Source organism: Macaca mulatta, chromosome 2 (genome assembly GCF_049350105.2).
Source record: "Macaca mulatta isolate MMU2019108-1 chromosome 2, T2T-MMU8v2.0, whole genome shotgun sequence".
Lineage (NCBI taxonomy): Eukaryota > Metazoa > Chordata > Mammalia > Primates > Cercopithecidae > Macaca > Macaca mulatta.
In genome coordinates, this window is record NC_133407.1 from 114,605,381 (window position 1) to 114,624,830 (window position 19,450).

The 19,450-nt window shown below is 38.3% G+C and overlaps 1 protein-coding gene across 2 annotated transcripts in view; it reads left to right on the top strand.

The window, feature by feature from the left end:
- The window catches only part of DOCK3 (dedicator of cytokinesis 3), a 698,449-nt gene that overhangs the window by 448,578 nt on the left and 230,421 nt on the right, over positions 1–19,450 (top strand). For both annotated transcript variants that reach the window (XM_077992951.1, XM_015130827.3), the window contains exons 11-12: positions 15,238–15,298; positions 16,551–16,698. In XM_077992951.1, coding sequence (XP_077849077.1) covers positions 15,238–15,298; positions 16,551–16,698 — 209 coding nt within the window. The remainder of the gene's footprint in view (positions 1–15,237; positions 15,299–16,550; positions 16,699–19,450) is intronic.

Genomic DNA, 19,450 nt, shown 5'->3' on the forward strand with positions numbered 1-19,450 from the left:
ACATTTTCTTTATCCAGTCTATAATTGATGGGAATTTCTGTTGATTCTAAGTCTTTGCTATTGTGAATAGTGCCTCAATAAACATACGTGTGCGTGTGTCTTTATAGCAGCATGATTTATAATCCTTTGGGTATATACCCAGTAATGGGATGGCTGGGTCAAATGGTATTTCTAGTTCTAGATCCTTGAGGAATCGCCACACTGTCTTCCACAATGATTGAACTAGCTTACACTCAACAGTGTAAAACTGAACCAACAGTGTAAAAGTGTTCTTATTTCTCCACATCCTCTCCAGTATCTGTTGTTTCCTGACTTTTTAATGATCGCCATTCTAACTGGTGTAAGATGGTATCTCATTGTGGTTTTGATTTGCATTTCTCTGATGATCAGTGATGATGAGCATTTTTTCATGTGTCTGTTGGCTGCATAAATGTCTTCTTTTGAGAAATGTCTATTCATATCCTTTGCCCACTTTTTGATGGGGTTCTTTGTTTTTTCTCGTGTTACTTTGTTTAATTTCTTTGTAGATTCTGGATATTAGCCCTTTGTCAGATGGGTAGATTGCAAAGGCCACTGGGAATTTCTCTGAGGTGTATAATTTCTAATGCATAATTTATTTCTACATATGGCTAGCCAGATTGCAAAAATTTTCTCCCATTCTGTAGGTTGCCTGTTCACTCTGATGGTAGTTTATTTTGCTGTGCAGAAGCTCTTTAGTTGAATTAGATCCCATTTGTCAATTTTGGCTTTTGTTGCCATTGTTTTTGGTGTTTTAGTCACGGAGTCCTTACCCATGCCTATGTCCTGAATGGTACTGCCTAGGTTTTCTTCTAGGGTTTTTATGGTTTTAGGTCTAACATTTAAGTCTTTAATCCATCTTGAATTAATTTTTCTGTAAGGTGTAAGGAAGAGATCCAGTTTCAGCTTTCTACATATGGCTAGCCAGTTTTCCCAGCACCATTTATTAAATGGGGAATCCTTTCCCCATTGCTTGTTTTTGTCAGGTTTGTCAAAGATCAGATGGCTGTAGATGTGTGGTGTTATTTCTGAGGCCTCTGTTCTGTTCCATTGGTCTATATCTCTGTTTTGGTACCAGTACCATGCTGTTTTGGTTACCGTAGTCTTGTGGTGTAGTTTGAAGTCAGATAGCATAATGCCTCCAGCTGTGTTCTTTTTGCTTAGGATTTTCGTGGCAACATGGGCTCTTTTTTGGTTCCATATGAACTTTAAAGTAGTTTTTTCCAATCTGTGAAGAAAGTAATTGGTAGCTTGATGGGGATGGCATTGAATCTATAAATTACCTTGGGCAGTACGGCCATTTTCATGATATGGATTCTTCCTGTCCATGAGCATGGAATATTCTTCCATTTGTTTGTGTCCTCTTTTATTTCATTGAGCAGTGGTTTGTAGTTCTCCTTGAAGAAGTCCTTCACATCCCTTGTAAGTTGGATTTCTAGGGAGTATTTTATTCTGTTTGTAGCAATTGTAAATGGGAGTTCACTCATGATTTGGCTCTCTGTTATTGGTGTATAGGAATGCTTGTGATTTTTGCACATTGATTTTGTATCCTGAGACTGCTGAAGTTGCTTGTCAGCTTAAGGAGATTTTGGGCTGAGATGATGGGGTTTTCTAAATATACAATCATGTCATCTGCAAACAGACTATTTGACTTCCTCTTTTCCTAATTGAATACACTTTATTTCTTTCTCTTGCCTGATTGCCCTAGCCAGAACTTCCAACACTATGTTGAATAGGAGTGATGAGAGAGGGCATCCCTGTCTTGTGCCAGTTTTCAAAGGGAATGCTTCCAGTTTTTGCCCATTCAGTATGATATTGGCTGTGGGTTTGTCATAAATAGCTCTTATTATTTTGAGATACATTTCATCAATACCTAGTTTATTGAGAATTTTTAGCATGAAGAGCTGTTGAATTTTGTCAAAGGCCTTTTCTGCATCTGTTGAGATAATCATGTGGTTTTTGTTGTTGCTTCTGTTTATGTGATGGATTACCTTTATTGATTTGCATATACTGAATGAGCCTTGCATCCCAGGGATGAAGCCAACTTGATCGTGGTGGATAAGCTTTTTGATATGCTGCTGGGTTCGGTTTGTATTTCTAGTATTTTATTGAGGATTTTTGCATCAACATTTATTGGGGTATTGGTCTAAAAATCTGTTTTTTTTGTTGTTGTGTCTCTGCCAGGCTTTGATATCAGGATGATACTGGCCTCATAAAATGAGTTAGGGAGGATTCCCTCTTTTTCTATTGATTGGAATAGTTTCAGAAGGAATGGTACCAGCTCCTCCTTGTACCTCTGGTAGAATTCAGCTGTGAACCCATCTGGTCCTAGACTTTTTTTGGTTGGTAAGCTCTTAATTATTGCCTCAATTTCAGAGCCTGTTATTGGTCTATTCAGAGATTCAACTTCTTCCTGGTTTAGTCTTGGGAGGGTGCATGTGTCCAGGAATTAATCCATTTCTTCTAGATTTTCTCGTTTATTTGCGTAGAGGTGTTTATAGTATTCTCTGATGGTAGTTTGTATTTCTGTGCGATCGCTGATGGTACCCCCTTTATCATTTTTTATTGCATCTATTTGTTTCTTCTCTCTTCTTTATTTGTCTTGCTAGTGATTTATCAATTTTGTTGATTTTTTTTTAAAAAAAAAACAGCTCCTGGATTCATTGGTTTTTTGAAGGGTTTTTTTTGTGTGTCTCTGTCTCCAGTTCTGCTCTGATCTCAGTTATTTCTTGCCTTCTGCTAGCTTTTGAATGTGTTTGCTCTTGCTTCTCTAGTTCTTTTAATTGTGATAGGGTGTCAATTTTAGATCTTTCCTAGTTTCTCTTTTGGGCATTTAGTGCTATAAATTTCCCTCTACACACTGCTTTAAATGTGTCCCAGAGGTTCTGGTACATTGGTCTTTGTTCTCATTGGTTTCAAAGAATGTCTTTATTTCTGCCTTCATTTAGTTATTAACCCAGTAGTCATTCAGGAGCAGATTGTTCAGTTTCCATATAGTTGTCTGGTTTTGAGTGAATTTCTTAATCTTGAGTTCTAATTTGACTGCACTGTGGTCTGACAGACAGTTTGTTGTGATTTCTGTTATTTTACATTTGCTGAGGAGTGCTTTATTTCCATCTATGTGGTCAATTTTGGAATAAGAGTGATGTGGAGCTGAGAAGAATGTATATTCTGTTGATTTGGGGTGGAGAGTTCTGTAGATGTCTATTAGGTCCGCTTGGTGCAGAGCTGAGTTTAAGTCCTGGATATCCTTGTTAACTTTCTGTCTTGTTGATCTAATGTTGACAGTGGAGTGTTAAAGTCTCCCATTATTATTCTGTGGGAATCTCAGTCTCTTTGTAGGTCTCTAAGGACTTGCTTTATGAATCTGGGTACTCCTGTGTTGGTCGCATATATATTTAGGATAGTTAGCTCTTCTTGTTGAGTTGATCCCTTTACCATTATGTAATGGCCTTCTTTGTCTCTTTTGATCTTTGATGGTTTAAAGTCTGTTTCATCAGAGACTAGGATTGCAGCCCCTGGTTGGTTTGTTTATTTGTTTGTTTTTTCTATTTGCTTGGTAGATCTTCCTCCATCCCTTTATTTTGAGCCTATGTGTGTCTCTGCACATGAGATGGGTCTCCTGAATACAGCCCAACGATGGGTCTTGACTCTTTATGCAATTTGCCAGTCTGTGTCTTTTAATTGGGGCATTTAGCCCATTTACATTTAAGGTTAATATTGTTATATGTGACCTGAGAGACCTGGCTGTTAGGAGGAAAACTAACAAACAGAAAAGAATAGCATCAACATCAACAAAAAGGATATCCACCCCAAAACCCCATCTGCAGGTCACCAGCATCAAAGACCAAAAGTAGATAAAAACACCCCACTGTCAATATTAGACAGATCAGCGAGACAGAAGGTTATAAGTAGATGTTTGATCCTGTCATTTTGATGTTAGCTGGTTATTTTGCTCGTTAGTTGATGCAGTTTCTTCCTGGCATCGATCGTCTTTACAATTTGGCATGTTTTTGCAGTGGCTGGTACCAGTTGTTCCTTTCCATGTTAAGTGCTTCCTTCAGGAGCTCTTGTAAGGCAGGCCTGGTGGTGACAAAATCTCTCAGCATTTGCTTGTCATTTTATTTCTCTTTCACCTATGAAGGTTAGTTTGGCTGAATAGGAAATTCTGGGTTGAAAATTCTTTTCTTTAAGAATGTTCGATATTGGCCCCCACTCTCTTCTGCTTGTAGAGTTTCTGCTGATAGATCCACTGTTAGTCTGATGGGCTTCCCTTTGTGGGTAACCCAGTCTTTCTCTTTGGCTACACTTTACGTTTTTTCCTTCATTTCAACCTTGGTGAATCTGACAATTATGTGTCTTGGGGTTGCTCTTCTCAAGGAATATCTTTGTTGTATTCTCTGTATTTCCTGAATTTGAATGTTGGCCTGCCTCACTAGGTTGGCGAAGTTCTCCTGGATGATATCCTGAAGAGTGTTTTCCAATTTGGTTCCATTCTCCCTGTCACTTTCAGGTACACCAGTCAAACGTAGATTTGATCTTTTCGCATAGTCTAGTGTTTCTTGGAGGCTTTGTTTCTTTTTACTCTTTTTTTCTCTTAACTTCCCTTCTCACTATATTTCATTAATTTGATCTTCAGTCCCTGATACCCTTTCTTCCACTTGATCAAATCGGCTATTGAAGCTTGTGGATGTGTCATGTAGTTCTTGTGCCTGGTTTTCAGTTCCGTCAGGTCATTTAAGGTCTTCTCTACGCTGTGTATTCTAGTTAGCCATTCGTCAAATCTTTTTTCAAAGTTTTTAGCTTCTTTGCAATGGGTTCGAAGATCCTCCTTTAGCTCGGAGAAGTTTGTTATTATTACCTTCTGAAGCCTACTTCTGTCAACTTGTCAGAGTCATTCTCCGTCCAGCTTTGTTCCGTTGCTGGCAAGGAGCTGCAGTCATTTGGAGGAGAAGAGGTACTCTAGTTTTCAGAATTTTCAGCTTTTCTGCTCTGGTTTCTCCCCATCTTTGTGGTTTTATCTACCTTTGGTCTTTGATGCTGGTGACCTACAGATGGGGTTTTGGTGTGGATGTCCTTTTTGTTGATGTTGATGCTATTCCTTTCTGTTTGTTAGTTTTCCTTCTAACAGTCAGCTCCCTCAGCTGCAGGTCTGTTGGACTTTGCTGGAGGTCCACTCCAGACCCTGTTTGCCTGAATATCACCAGCAGAGGCCGCAGAACAGCAAATATTGCTGCCTGAACCTTCCTCTGGAGGCTTCGTCCCAGAGGGGCACCCACCTGTATGAGGTATCCGTCCGCGCCTACTGGGAAGTATCTCCAGTTAGGCTACACGGGTGTTAGGGACCCACCTGAGGAGGCAGTCTGTCCATTCTCAGAGCTCAAATGCCATGCTGGGAGAACCACTATTCTCTTCAGAGCTGTTAGATAGGGTTGTTTAAGTCTGCAGAAGTTTCTGCCACCTTTTGTTCAGCTATGCCCTGCCCCTATAAGTGGGGTCTACAGAGGCAGCAGGCCTTGCAGAGCTGTGGTGGTCTCTGCCCTGTTGGAGCTTCCCCAGCCACTTTGTTTACCTACTCAAGCCTCAGCAATGGCGGATGCCCCTCCCCCTGCCAGGCTGCCGCCTGGCAGGTTGATCTTAGACTGCTGCGCTAGCAGTGAGCAAGGCTTGTGAGCATGGAACCCACCGAGCCAGGTGCAGGAGATAATCTCCTGGTGTGCCATTTGCTAAGACCATTGGAAAAGTGCAGTATTTGAGCGTGAGTGTCCTGATTTTCCAGGTACGGTCTGTCACAGCTTCCCTTGGCTAGGAAAGGGAAATCCCCCAACCCATTGCACTTCCCAGGTTAGGCGATGTTCCACCCTGCTTCGGCTTGCCCTCCTTGGGCTGCACCCGCTGTCCATCCAGTCCCAATGAGATGAACCAGGCACCTCAGTTGGAAATGCAGAAATCACCGTCTTCTGTGTCAGTCACGCTGGGAGCTGCAGACCTGAGCTGTTCCTATTTGCCTGTCTTAGAACGGAATCCCCTTGTTTCTGTACTTTAGTTTTTTCTGAAAAGCCATACTGTTGTTCATGGTCTCTACAACCATGGACCAATCAAGTTAGAAAAGTTTTGGAAACCTGCTGATTAGAAAATACCAAACCTCACAATCCCATCTTGCCTTGTGTGTTCTTCAAGTTTATTCTGATTTACTAATTTGTTTTTACCTTGTTAAAAAAAACTATCCAGCAGTATTTATTTGAGTTAATTTATTTACTATAGAAGAAAACAAGACTGTGTCACAATTTTAAACCAGTTTTGATTATTGTGAATTCTTTGATCTGTTTCAGTGATCCTGAGATACATCAAAACCTATTGTGTTGGTTTCACAGTTTCACTGACCTTGCTTATGGTGTGTGATTGACAGGTGACAGATATCGTAACGCTTACATTGGGCCTCTTAAATGCAAATAGGATTTATCTGGAGATCTGATATGTGACTTTCTGTAAAAGATACAGTTATATTTGTTCACCTCACTTTTTAGTTCATTTACTGCAACTTTATCTTTCAAAACATCAAATGATATTATGCAGAATCAGATATCACTTTCACAGAGATAGCTTTTATTGATAATATTCCAGATGTGTGGAAAGATTTATAAATCTAGCTAAGGTAAAATAATATTTCATCCATCTTTGAGCTTAGCAGTAAAGGCTTAGGAGATAATACAAGGAGAAAGAACAGGAAAAGCAGACCCATGATGGTGGTTAAGGGAGTTGAGATGTCTTAGTCTGGGAAGATCAGCACTGTGTCTTCAATTGGAAAAGAATGAAAGAAAGAATCTAAATTGTAGTAAATGGGATTTAAGTTAGTCTGTTGAGTGAGAGCTTCCGAAGTGAGAGTGCCTGAACACTGAGGTGGTTTTGTGGGACCTCCTTTCTGAAACAGAATTAGTAAGAGACACTCATCTTCTAGAATGTCTCAGTAACCTTAGGAACTTTTTCTAAATTCTGATTCTCTGATATTACCTGGTAAAGCATCAAGAGAAATTGTTGATTCCTTGTTTCTTGGATTTGTGGGAACAGAGCTGCATGCATGTACTGTCCTTGAATTCTTGAATATGATGAGTACAGTCCTTGTCTTTTGAAAAATGAACTTAATTAGGGTGGTATTTAAATGTAATTATAATAAATCAAAATTTTCATTTAGCATTTTAATTATCCATATGAGCCCAGAGGCCAAAGCTATAGCTCCAACTTTATTGCACATAACACGCATGATGTGCTCTTGTTCTGCCACAATGGGAAGGTACAGGGTGCTAAATATACTATTAATACTTCCATAATTCTATATGCAGTGCAGCCCTGGATTTTTTTTTTTTTTCTTTGCAGTAAGGGTCTCACTCTGTGGCCCAGGTTTCAGTGCAGTGGCGTGATCATAGCTCATGTAGAAACCTTGAACCTTTGGGCTCTAAGCGATCCTCCTGCCTCAGTCTTCTGAGTAGTGGGGCTATAGGTGCACACCAAGCTTGGCTAATTTTTTTTTTTTTTAAGAGATGGCATCTTGCTATTTTGTCCAGGCTGATCGTGAACTCCTGGCCTCAAACAACCCTTCCACCTTGGCCTCCCAAAGTGCTGGGATTACAGGTGTGAATCACCGTACCCAGCCCAGCCCTAGATTTTTTAAAAATGTCCCAAACATGATTTGAGGAATTTTTACAAAGCGCACAAGATTTCTGAACAAGATTATCTTAGCCAGGATTTCTATGTTTTAGTTTAAGCTATATGAGATTATATTGGTGGAACCTGTTTTCTCATTATCTGAGACTTGAGTTCCTCCTATGAACTAAAGGAGTTTCCTAGATTGACGTATGTGCTGCAAAGTCTCAGAATAAATGCAAGAATATGTAGCCACAACTATGGTTGATGCTGACCTGTTAGCTTACCTTAGAATGGGGAAAAGGGAATCATACAAACTGAGCAGATTACAAGGTTACTCAGCACACTTCAGAGCCACATTAAAGTCACATTATTTGGCACAGCCTTATTCTCTTTGAGGCCTTAGTTTTTCTCACTTGGTTAGATTTTAGGGTTTCCTACCAAGGAAGAATTTTATCCAAGGGGAATGTGTTTTATACTTACGTGGATGGCCAATATAATGAGGATTTTGCTGACTTTCATGCTAAAGAATGGCTCTATATACAAATGCGTGAAAGTTTATCTATCTGTTTTTACTCATTCTTAGATATTCATGACTTCATACACACTGCCTGAAAGGTGTCAGTAATTGTTACATAAACAAATGAATATATGTTTATTTGTTGTCATATTCAAGTGACAAACTCAGAGAATGAATTTGTACAGTTATCCATGCATTAGTTGGCATTTTATTTTATATATTTATTTATACTCTTCTACATTCCAAGATAGAATTTTAAGTAATGATCTTTTTAGTTCAGAATTGAACTTGATTATTACTATAATAACATTATGTATTAAAATACCTTATTTTCTGCAACTTACATGTGAATAAGCTGGTTTTATTTTGTATTCATGAATCTCATTATCTCTATAGAAAAAGAGTATCCCCAGCACAGGTAAGTTAATTAACTTTTTAATGTTTCAAATGAGTAAGTCTAAGATGCTGGACCCTAAGTCACTGTCCTCAGTTGTTTCTTCTACACATTGTTTAGTTGGGACCAGCTTCCTAGGTAAGTAGGATTAGAGAGTTTGGTCCAGTGAACAAATCTAATTCCTGCCATGTAATCAGGATTGAAATCCTGCTCACCAGATGAATGATAGATACATCACTCTTCTCATCTTGCTTTTACAGGTCATGTGAGTAATTTAACATAGATAACCACCCTTGGTGCTTAGTCTTGAAGAATATGTGTTTAACAAACCCTGTGGTAACTGTGTTTAGCCATGCACTTACATTTAATAAGATAGCTTTTATATTGAAATTCTGTGGAACTCACAAATAATTATTTTGCTTAAAATATTTTCTTGCATTAATTATTGTCCTATTGATGTCAAATAAATACCACTGAAAGTTCTGGATGCTGTGTATATGATAGTCAGAAAGAGCCCCTACTCAGCCACTTGGAAAATACCATAAATTATACTTAAGTCTTCTTTTATTCACTCAGCAGAGCCAAGGGAAACATTTAGTATTTTTGTGTACAATCCATCAGATTAGTTTCCCTTATTTGGACATCTTTGGAAACTGGCTTGAATTCCATAGGTACATTGGAGTCAGTGATTATACAAGTCATTTGATAGTTTGGATGTACATAATCCAGGCTGTGGAACCATTTCACTTTGAAATGTGTCGAACATTTCTATATCCTTTAGTAATCAACATCTTTCCATCCAAAAAGTATATAAAAATGGTAACCTGGTTTTCAATTTTCACTTGTTTAGTACCACCTTAATAAGTGTTAAAATATAGCATTGTTTTAATAATATTATTTTAAATTCCATTTTTAATTAAAAGAATTAGTGTAATGGGTCCTGAAACATCCTTTTTCAATATCAAACACAACTTTCATGTAAAAACATATCTTTATGATTCCAGGTATCAATTTATGTTTAATTACTTTGTAACCTGTTTCATTGTAAACATACGTTATTATTTTAAGAACTTGGCAAAATATTATAACCATCTAAAAGCTTCAATTTCACCACTATGTATTACTTTTTTTTTTTTTTTGAGATGGAGTCTCTCTGTTGCTAGAGTACAGTGGTACGATCTCAGCTCACTGCAGCCTCCACCTCCCAGGTTCAAGCCATTCTCCTGCTTCAACCTCCCGAGTAGCTGGGATTACAAGTGCATGCCACCACACCCAGCTAATTTTTGTATTTTTAGTAGAGGTGGGGTTTCACCGTGTTGGCCAGGCTGTCTCGAACTCCTGACCTCAAGTGATCCTCCCACCTTGACTTCCCAAAGTGCTGGGATTACAGACATAAGCCGCCACGCCTGGCCCACATATTACTTCTTAATGTCTCCTTTTCTTTCATATGTTCAGGACCATTTAATAGGGCAAGGCTGGGACTAGGCTAAAGCAAACAAAGCACAGCATCTTGAGAGTGAGTACCTTCTTAAATTTTGCACCTTAGGTGCCTTGCTTGCCTCACCCTAGTGCTAATCCTGCAACAGGGTTTACAAATTAAGAAGCATGGAGACTCTGACTCTCTTAAGCTCCTTCCAAATCATGACTGCCATTTGATTGTACCTTTTTTTTTTTTTTTTTAATTGAAGAGAGACAGGCATCGGGGTCAATCAAAAGATGAAAAAGGAAAAGGAAGCGAAACTAAGGGAGCCTTTCCTAGAAGCAAAAGGGAGATCACAGAAACCAGTCACATTAAGGGCAAAGGTTATTCCATCAAGTACCATTAACTTGCAATAATGACTGAGAGAGCAGCAAGTTGACGGCCTGGTGAAAAATCTGAAACAGAATATATATTAAATGAATTTTTGTTATTTCAAGGATAATACATTTAAAAAGCATAATGCATACTTATCAACAAACATTTCAACATATGTTCTAAACACAAATAGAATGATTATCAGACTGGGCATGGTAACTTAACACCTGTAATCTCAACACTTTGGGAGGCTGAGGCAGGAAGATTGCTTGAGCCCAGAAGTTTAAGACCAGTTCTGACAACATAGCAAGACCCCATCTCTACAAATAATTTTAAAAATACCTGGGCATGATGGTGCACACCTGTAGTACCACTTACTTGGGAGGCTGAGGTGGGAGAATCACTTGACCCAGAGGACAAGGCTGCAGTGAGCCGTGATCACACCACTGTATTCCATCCTGGTGACAGAGCAAGACCTTATTTATTTTTTTGTTTTCTTTTAAAACTTTTATTCTTTTTTTTTAGAATTATTATACTTTGAGTTCTAGGGTACATGTGCACAATGTGCAGGTTTGTTACATATGTATACGTGTGTCATGTTGGTGTGCTGCACCCATTAACTCGTCATTTACATTAGTTGTATGTCCTAATGCTATCCCTCCCCCTTTCCCCACCCCACAACAGGCCCCGGTGTGTGATGTTCCCCACCCTGTGTCCAAGTGTTCTCATTGTTCAATTCCCACCTATGAGTGAGAACATGCGGTGTTCGTTTTTTTGTCCTTGTGATAGTTTGCTCAGAATAATGGTTTCCAGCTTCATCCATGTCCCTACAAACGACATGAACTCATCCTTTTTTATGGCTGCATAGTATTCCATGGTGTATATGTGCCACATTTTCTTAATCCAGTCTATCATTGATGGACATTTGGGTTGGTTCTAAGTCTTTGCTGTTGTGAATAGTGCCGCAGTAAACACACGTGTGCATGTGTGTTTACAGTAGCATGATTTATAATCTTTTGGGTATATACCCAGTAATGGGATGGCTGGGTCAAATGGTATTTCTAGTTCTAGATCCCTGAGGAATCGCCACAGTGTCTTCTTCCACAATAGTTGAACTAGTTTACAGTCCCACCAACCGTGTAAAAGCATTCCTATGTCTCCACATCCTCTCCAGCAGCTGTTGTTTCCTGACTTTTTAATGATCACCATTCTAACTGGTGTGAGATGGTATCTCATTGTGGTTTTGATTTGCATTTCTCTGATGGCCAGTGATGATGAGCATTTTTTCGTGTGTCTGTTGGCTGCATAAATGTCTTCTTTTAAGAAGTGTCTGTTCATATCCTTTGCCCACTTTTTGATGGGGTTGTTTGAATTTTTCTTGTAAATTTGTTTGAGTTCTTTGTAGATTCTGGGTATTAGCCCTTTGTCAGATGGGTAGATTGCAAAAATTTTCTCCCATTCTGTAGGTTGCCTGTTCACTCTGATGGTAGTTTCTTTTGCTATGCAGAAGCTCTTTAGTTGAATTAGATCCCATTTGTCAATTTTGGCTTTTGTTGCCATTGCTTTTGGTGTTTTAGTCATGAAGTCTTTGCCCATGCCTATGTCCTGAATGGTATTGCCTAGGTTTTCTTCTAGGGTTTTTATGGTCTTAGGTCTTAACATTTAAGTCTTTAATCCATCTTGAATCAGTTTTTCTATAAGGTATAAGGAAGGGATCCAGTTTTAGCTTTCTACATATGGCTAGCCAGTTTTCCCAGTACCATTTGTTATATAGGGAATCCTTTCCCCATTGCTTGTTTTTGTCAGGTTTTTCAAAGATCACATAGTTGTAGATATGTAGGCTCTGTTCTGTTCCATTGGCCTATATCTGTGTTTTGGTACCAGTACCAAGCTGTTTTGGTTACTGTAGTCTTGTAGTATAGTTTGGAGTCAGGTAGCGTGATGCCTTCAGCTTTATTCTTTTTGTTTAGGATTTTCTTGGCAGTGCGGGCTCTTTTTTGGTTTCATATGAACTTTAAAGTAGTTTTTTTCCAATTCCGTGAAGAAAGTAATTGATAGCTTGATGGGGATGGCATTGAATCTATAAATTACCTTGGGCAGTATGGCCATTTTCACGATATGAATTCTTCCTGTCCATGAGCACGGAATGTTCTTCCATTTGTTTGTGTCCTCTTTTATGTCATTGAGCAGTGGTTTGTAGTTCTCCTTGAAGAGGTCCTTCATATCTCTTGTAAGTTGGATTCCTAGCTATTTTATTCTCTTTGAAGCAATTGTGAATGGGAGTTCACTCATGATTTGGCTCTCTGTTTGTCTGTTATTGGTGTATAAGAATGCTTGTGTTTTTTGCACATTGTTTTTGTATCCTGAGACTTTGCTGAAGTTGCTTGTCAGCTTAAGGAGATTTTGGGCTGAGACAATGGGGTTTTCTAAATATACAATCATGTCATCTGCAAAGAGGGACAATTTGACTTCCTCCTTTCCTAATTGAATACCCTTTATTTCTTTCTCTTGCCTGATTGCCCTGGCCAGAACTTCCAACACTATGTTGAATAGGAGTGGTGAGAGAGGGCATCCCTGTCTTGTGCCAGTTTTCAAGGGGAATGTTTCCAGCTTTTACCCATTCAGTATGATATTGGCTGTGGGTTTGTCATAAGTAGCTGCTATTATTTTGAGATACCTCCCATCAATACCTAATCTATTGAGAGTTTTTAGCATGAAGGGCTGTCGAATTTTGTCAAAGGCCTTTTCTGCATCTGTTGAGATAATCATGTGGTTTTTGTCTTTGGTTCTGTTTATATGCTGGATTACGTTTATTGATTTGCATATATTGAACCCGCCTTACATCCCAGGGATGAAGCCCACTTGATCATGGTGGATAAGCTTTTTGATGTGCTGCTGGATTTGGTTTGGGAGTATTTTATTGAGGATTTTTGCATCGATGTTCATCAGGGATATTGGTCTAACATTCTCCTTTTTGTTGTGTCTCTGCCAGGCTTTGGTATAAGGATGATGCTGGCCTCATAAAATGAGTTTGGGAGGATTCCCTCTTTTTCTATTGCTTGGAATAGTTTCAGAAGGAATGGTACCAGCTCCTCCTTGTACCTCTGGTAGAATTTGGCTGTGAATTCGTCTGGTCCTGGACTTTTTTTGATTGGTAGGCTATTAATTATTGCCTCAATTTCAGAACCTGTTACTGATCTATTCAGAGATTCAACTTCTTCCTGGTTTAGTCTTGGTAGGGTATATGTGTCCAGGAATTTATCCATTTCTTCTAGATTTTCTAGTTTATTTGCATAGAGGTGTTTATAGTATTCTCTGATGGTAGTTTATATTTATGTGGGATCGGTGGTGATACCCCCTTTATCATTTTTTATTGCATCTATTTGATTGTTCTCTCTTTTCTTCTTTATTAGTCTTGCTAGCGGTCTATCAATTTCATTGATCTTTTCAGAAAACCAGCTCCTGGATTCATTGATTTTTTTGAAGGGTTTTTTTGTGTCTCTATCTCCTTCAGTTCTGCTCTGATCTCAGTTATTTCTTGCCTTCTGCTAGCTTTTGTATGCGTTTGCTCTTGTTTCTCTAGTTCTTTTAATTGTGATGGTAGGGTGTCAATTTTAGATCTTTCCTGCTTTCTCTTGTGGGCATTTAGTGCTATAAATTTCTCTCTATACACTGCTTTAAATGTGTCCCAGAGATTCTGGTATGTTTTGTCTTTGTTCTCGTTGGTTTCAAAGAACATCTTTATTTCTGCCTTCATTTTGTTATGTATGCAGTAGTCATTCAGGAGCAGGTTGTTCAGTTTCCATGTAGTTGAGTGGTTTTGAGTGAGTTTCTTAGTCCTGAGTTCTAGTTTGATTGCACTGTGGTCTGAGAGGCAGTTTGTTATAATTACTGTTCTTTTACATTTGCTGAGGAGTGCTTTACTTCCAACTGTGTGGTCAATTTTGGTATAAGTGTGATGTGGTGCTGAGAAGAATGTATTTTCTGTTGATTTGGAGTCAAGAGTTCTGTAGATGTCTATTTGGTCCCCTTGGTGCAGAGCTGAGTTCAATTCCTGGATATCCTTGTTAACTTTCTGTCTCGTTGATCTGTTTAGTGTTGACAGTGGGGTGCTAAAATCTCCCATTATTATTGTGTGGGAGTCTAAGTATCTATGTACAACACCTTGTTTTTTAATGAAAAGGAAGAAAGAAAGAGAAAGGAATGATTTTCATAACTCTTTGGTTTGGAAATTAGTTTTGATTCTGGATTATATCTGTTTACTTAAAGGAAACCCTTAATATTTTTCACTAAGATTATTTTCAACTATAATTTAGTACAAATGATAAATATCAGAATTTAGAAATGGAAATCAAATTATTGAGGTTTTACTGATAAAGTAATCTCTTTTAAGTGGGACATACTTTGTGTGTAATAATCATCTGTGGACAGAGGAATCAATGTAAAATTAGTGGAGAACAAACTTACAGAATTTTAGTTATTGAAGAGCTTTTTGGTGGTTTCCCATTTTTTTCTGTGCTGAACATTTATTCCTTCTGTTACGGAATGTTTTTATATGATGTTAGAGTAAACATGGAATATGCAATATCATGCAGATTTCTAATGTGAGAACTTTTATAGACTTTTTATTTGTTAAGTGGTTTAAATGAGAACTAGAAAAATGTTGTCAATAAAGTAAACTTCCAAAGGCCTGTAAGATATCCAGACTTTTACTCCAGGCCTCTTATAAACTATTAAAGTGCTATGTGCTATAATTTCCCTTCCCCTACCTATAACATACAGTAAAAGCAAATGACTAGAGATTCAAAATGAATTTTTAATTATTTTCTGTGTGTTCCTTGCCTGAGTTTACTTATTTTTTTCTCTTAGGATCTGAGCAGCAAAGATATGAAGAGAGATTTGTATATCGTTGCCCATGTGATCCGAATAGGTACTGTTCACCTTACCCATTCACATGACTAAGACTGGCCCAACTTGGAACAAGTATGTCTTGTGCATGAGCTTTGTTTTCTCCCTAGATCTTACTTGTAATTTCAGATCTCAGGATTAGAGTCCAACTTGTATTGAAGCTATGCCTAAGCTCAACTGCTGTGGTAGCTTGGTTTGATATAAATGGATTTGGGGGAGTGGGTTTTGTTTGTGGTTTTTAATCATTTAAAACCTTCTGCTCCCTATCTGTTTTTAGACCCAAAGTTTTTATTTAAAATGGTTTGCTTATAGACATTATTTCTAACACAGTGCCCTGCCTCTGTACCTACCCTTTCCCTCAGAGATCTTATAGCAGTTTTCCAGAGGTACCAACTTCACAGCAAATGCCATTCAGCACCTATTGGTTGTGTTTTAAATTATGTATCTGTGGTTCTTTCCACAAAATTAGAGTTATTGTCATCACTCCCAACGATGGATGGTATTTCACTTCTATCCCACCCAAGATGAAAAAGTGATTTTTACTACTGTTCTGTGGTTGGTTTGCTCAGACTTATTTCAAGTTTATGATATAACTTTTGGGCCTCTGGCGAACCAAGTCCTCCTTCATAGGTTTGAGTTCTGGCCTATCATGTACATTTTTATCAAAGAATATTTTTTAATCCCTTGCCAGCAAAACAGCTATTTTGCTGTACTTAAAGTGTTTGTTAAGGTTCCAGCATTTGCAACTCTTCTTGCTGCTGTAGGCACAGCTTTGGTAAGCTGGAAAAGTAAATATTCATCCACTTTTTAAGACTACTCTCAATCCCACAATTGTTCAGGATGATGTTGAACAGCGGAATTTGGTTGAAAGAACACAGTATCCTCCTTGTCTGTACATACGTAGCTTATACCTGGCAGCTAAAATACTAAACTTTGTACCTATAACGTACCTGAGAAGTGTAAATCTATTATTGGCACATTGGTCTTTCTAAGAAATTCATAAAATCACTTTTATTCTCATGTGATTAATAAATGAACTGTTGATATTGATTTAGAGTTAGATAAGAATGATTGATTGAATGTAGTACAGGGAAGAGCTTTGGCCAGAGGCTTCTTTGGTGTTCTTACACATAAATATCCTTCAGCCCTATAGTCTTCCAACTTAGAGGATTTCCTAGGTGCCTGTAGCTCAGGCATCCTTGGATGACAATTAGGCAGTACTGGAGAGGAGCATGCTTTTCTCAGTCTGACTGGTGTTTTCTGCTGTGCCCAAGGCCGGATGCTCCTGAACGACTCAAAGAAAGGTCCTCCTCACCTGCACTACAGGCGACCATATGGCTGTGCGGTCCTAAGCATCTTGGATGTCCTGCAGTCACTCACAGAAGTAAAGGAAGAAAAGGATTTTGTTCTTAAGGTTTACACGTGAGTAATGGACATCAGGAATATTAATGATTTGTAGCATAAGACATCCCACCACTGTCCTTGAGAGCAGCAGTGCTGAAACCTTGAGGACACGGGCCACACAGTGGCTCACATCTGTATTCCCAACACTTTGGGAGGCTGAGGTGGGCGGATCACAAGGTTAGGAGATCAAGACCACCCTGGCTAACATGGTGAAACCTCGTCTCTACTAAAAATGCAAAAAATTAGCCGGGCATAGTGGCACGCGCCTGTAGTCCCAGCTACTCAGGAGGCTGAGGCAGGAGAATTGCTTGAACCTGGGAGGCAGAGGTTGCAGTGAGCTGATATTGTACCACTGCACTCAAGCCTGGGTGACAGACTGAGACTCTGTTTCAGAGAAGAAGAAGAAAAAAAAAAAAGAAAGAAAGAAAGAAAAAAAAAAAAACACCTTGTGGACATAGAATCACCAGGATGTAGGAAAGGGAGCTTTTTGAAAATGCAGAAGATTGATCTAAGATTTGGGGTGCGACCCAGGCAGCATTGTTTTTAATAAGCTTCCCAGGTAATTCTGAAACAGCTTCGTTTGGGACCTTCTGTCCTAAAGCAACAATGTAGTACACATTTTCTTTTTTCTCCAGAATTAACCAATCTTATATATTTGTCGAAAAGCTAACAATATACTTCTTATGTGTCTTGGCTATGAGAGTCTTGTGTGTCTAATGCTTGCCCACCAGTTATTATAACTGAGCTGGCTAATGATCAAGATTGTTTAAAAGAATGATCATGAGTCAGGTTTCTCTATCTTTGAAAGATAGCCAGTTTTTCTGAGGAACCAAGATATTATTCTTCACTTGTGCCACTGGAGATCGATAAGTCATATCCAACCAGGCATGGCATTATTTTTAGTGATCTTCAACCAAGGGATATTGTCTTAGATAAGCAGTCCATCTCCTTCTAACTTGTGAAACAATAGGAAAAACACAATAATGAAAAGAAGTACAGAATTCAGTCATATACTTCTTCTTTGCTCATGTAGAGTTAGACACAAATTGTAGTGCTAAAAAATGATCACCGATGAGTTTATTAAGTTTTTAAAGCAAGTATATTTAAAACTGTGAGAATTTTTAAAAACTCATCTTTCAGTTTAAACCCAGTATTGTTTGTCCAAATTAAATCAAATACTGCCAATCACCATGTTAATGTATCTTCACCATAATATTGTATAGAGATTTTTCTGTAGTATCTGTTGCTGTTTCTGACTTGGGCATGAAATAAGCTTAATTCACAATATCTGTTAAGCCACATTTGATTAATTTCAAAATAAAATCCCAATCTCCTCATTACCTATTTTCCCTTCAGCTTTGTTCTATTCAGAGTTGTATACTTTATGGGATGAGGAATCTTCCTTTGGAATCATAACTTACAAAGAAAATTTTGGCTGGTTTTCTCCTCCTTCCATGCGTCAGTCACAGGCTTTCTCCATTTACCAAATCCTCATATTGATGGGTGGTGAAACCTGCTAGTTTATGTGCCTTCCTCCCTTTGAAAAGGACTAAACAGAAATCCAAAATCAACATTATCATCTTACTCCACTGTATTCCTTCCAAGGGCAACGGATTTATAGAGAGCACTCCAGAATTGTTATCTCTTTGCATGTATTATCCCTTCCTTGTTTCAGTGCAAATTTTCATTACGGATAGGAGCTTGCACAGCATTCCTCCTGAAATCATGCTGTCAGGCTCAATTGGCCTAATTGCTTCTAAAGCAACAGCTTTCTGCGAGAAACAGGATTCACGTATATATTTTTCTTAGCTCCTTCTTATGGGTGGGCTGTGTCTAGTATACTAGTTCTAAAAAGCTGAAGAAAAATATGTTTATAGAGAAGATTTTTTTTCAAATTTTCTTTTGAAGGATTAATAGAGTAAAAATGTTCAATAATTTTTCCACTTGAAAATATTAACAGACTTTCAAACGGACTATCAAATGCATGTTTGTGAAATTGATTTTGTGTGCAGTATAGAATTATTCTAGGATTAGTCATTTTAATCCACATCAGCACAGTGAATCTAGCCCCCAGGAGAAGCAATATTTTCCAGTAAGTTTCAGGCAACATTTTTGTTGGTTAGATTGAATTGGAAGCTTAAAGAGTTTACTAATTGCAGTTGATAGTGCTTTAGCCTTTGCTAGGACAGGACTTTACAAAGATGAAAACCTCTTATACAGTTTTAATGAATGAGTTAGCAAATATCTGATTAGTTGTTCACGTTCTCATCATTTCTTTCATTGTTCATAGTCAGCCTTATCCAGAGAAGATAGAAACTCCTGTCTGTCTCTTCCAAGGCCACTACTCTGCTACATAATGTTGTTTTCACATGTGTATGGGAAGGTACTACATCCTTTTAAGAAAATTGCAATAAGAAGCTGAGGCATGAGAACTAGGTCACTTCCTAGTAAGTCAAAAGCCTTAAAACTCACAAATAAATAACCATATGTACATTTCAGTCTGATACAGATACCATAGTTTTCTTGACCAGAAGGACAAGGGGTCACAAGCAGGCACAGGGCATGCTGTACTTAGAACCCAAAAACCAGGAGCTAAAGCCCACATTGGAGGAGGTGGGTGTCCGTAAATAATGCATGTAACCAAATACAAGATGGCTTTGAATATGTGATGATCGCTGTCCAATTTTACAATGAAAAATGTCCAAATAAACGTATTTAGGCCAACCTTAATGAAACAGATAAATACATGTTTTGAACATTAAATTTTTAA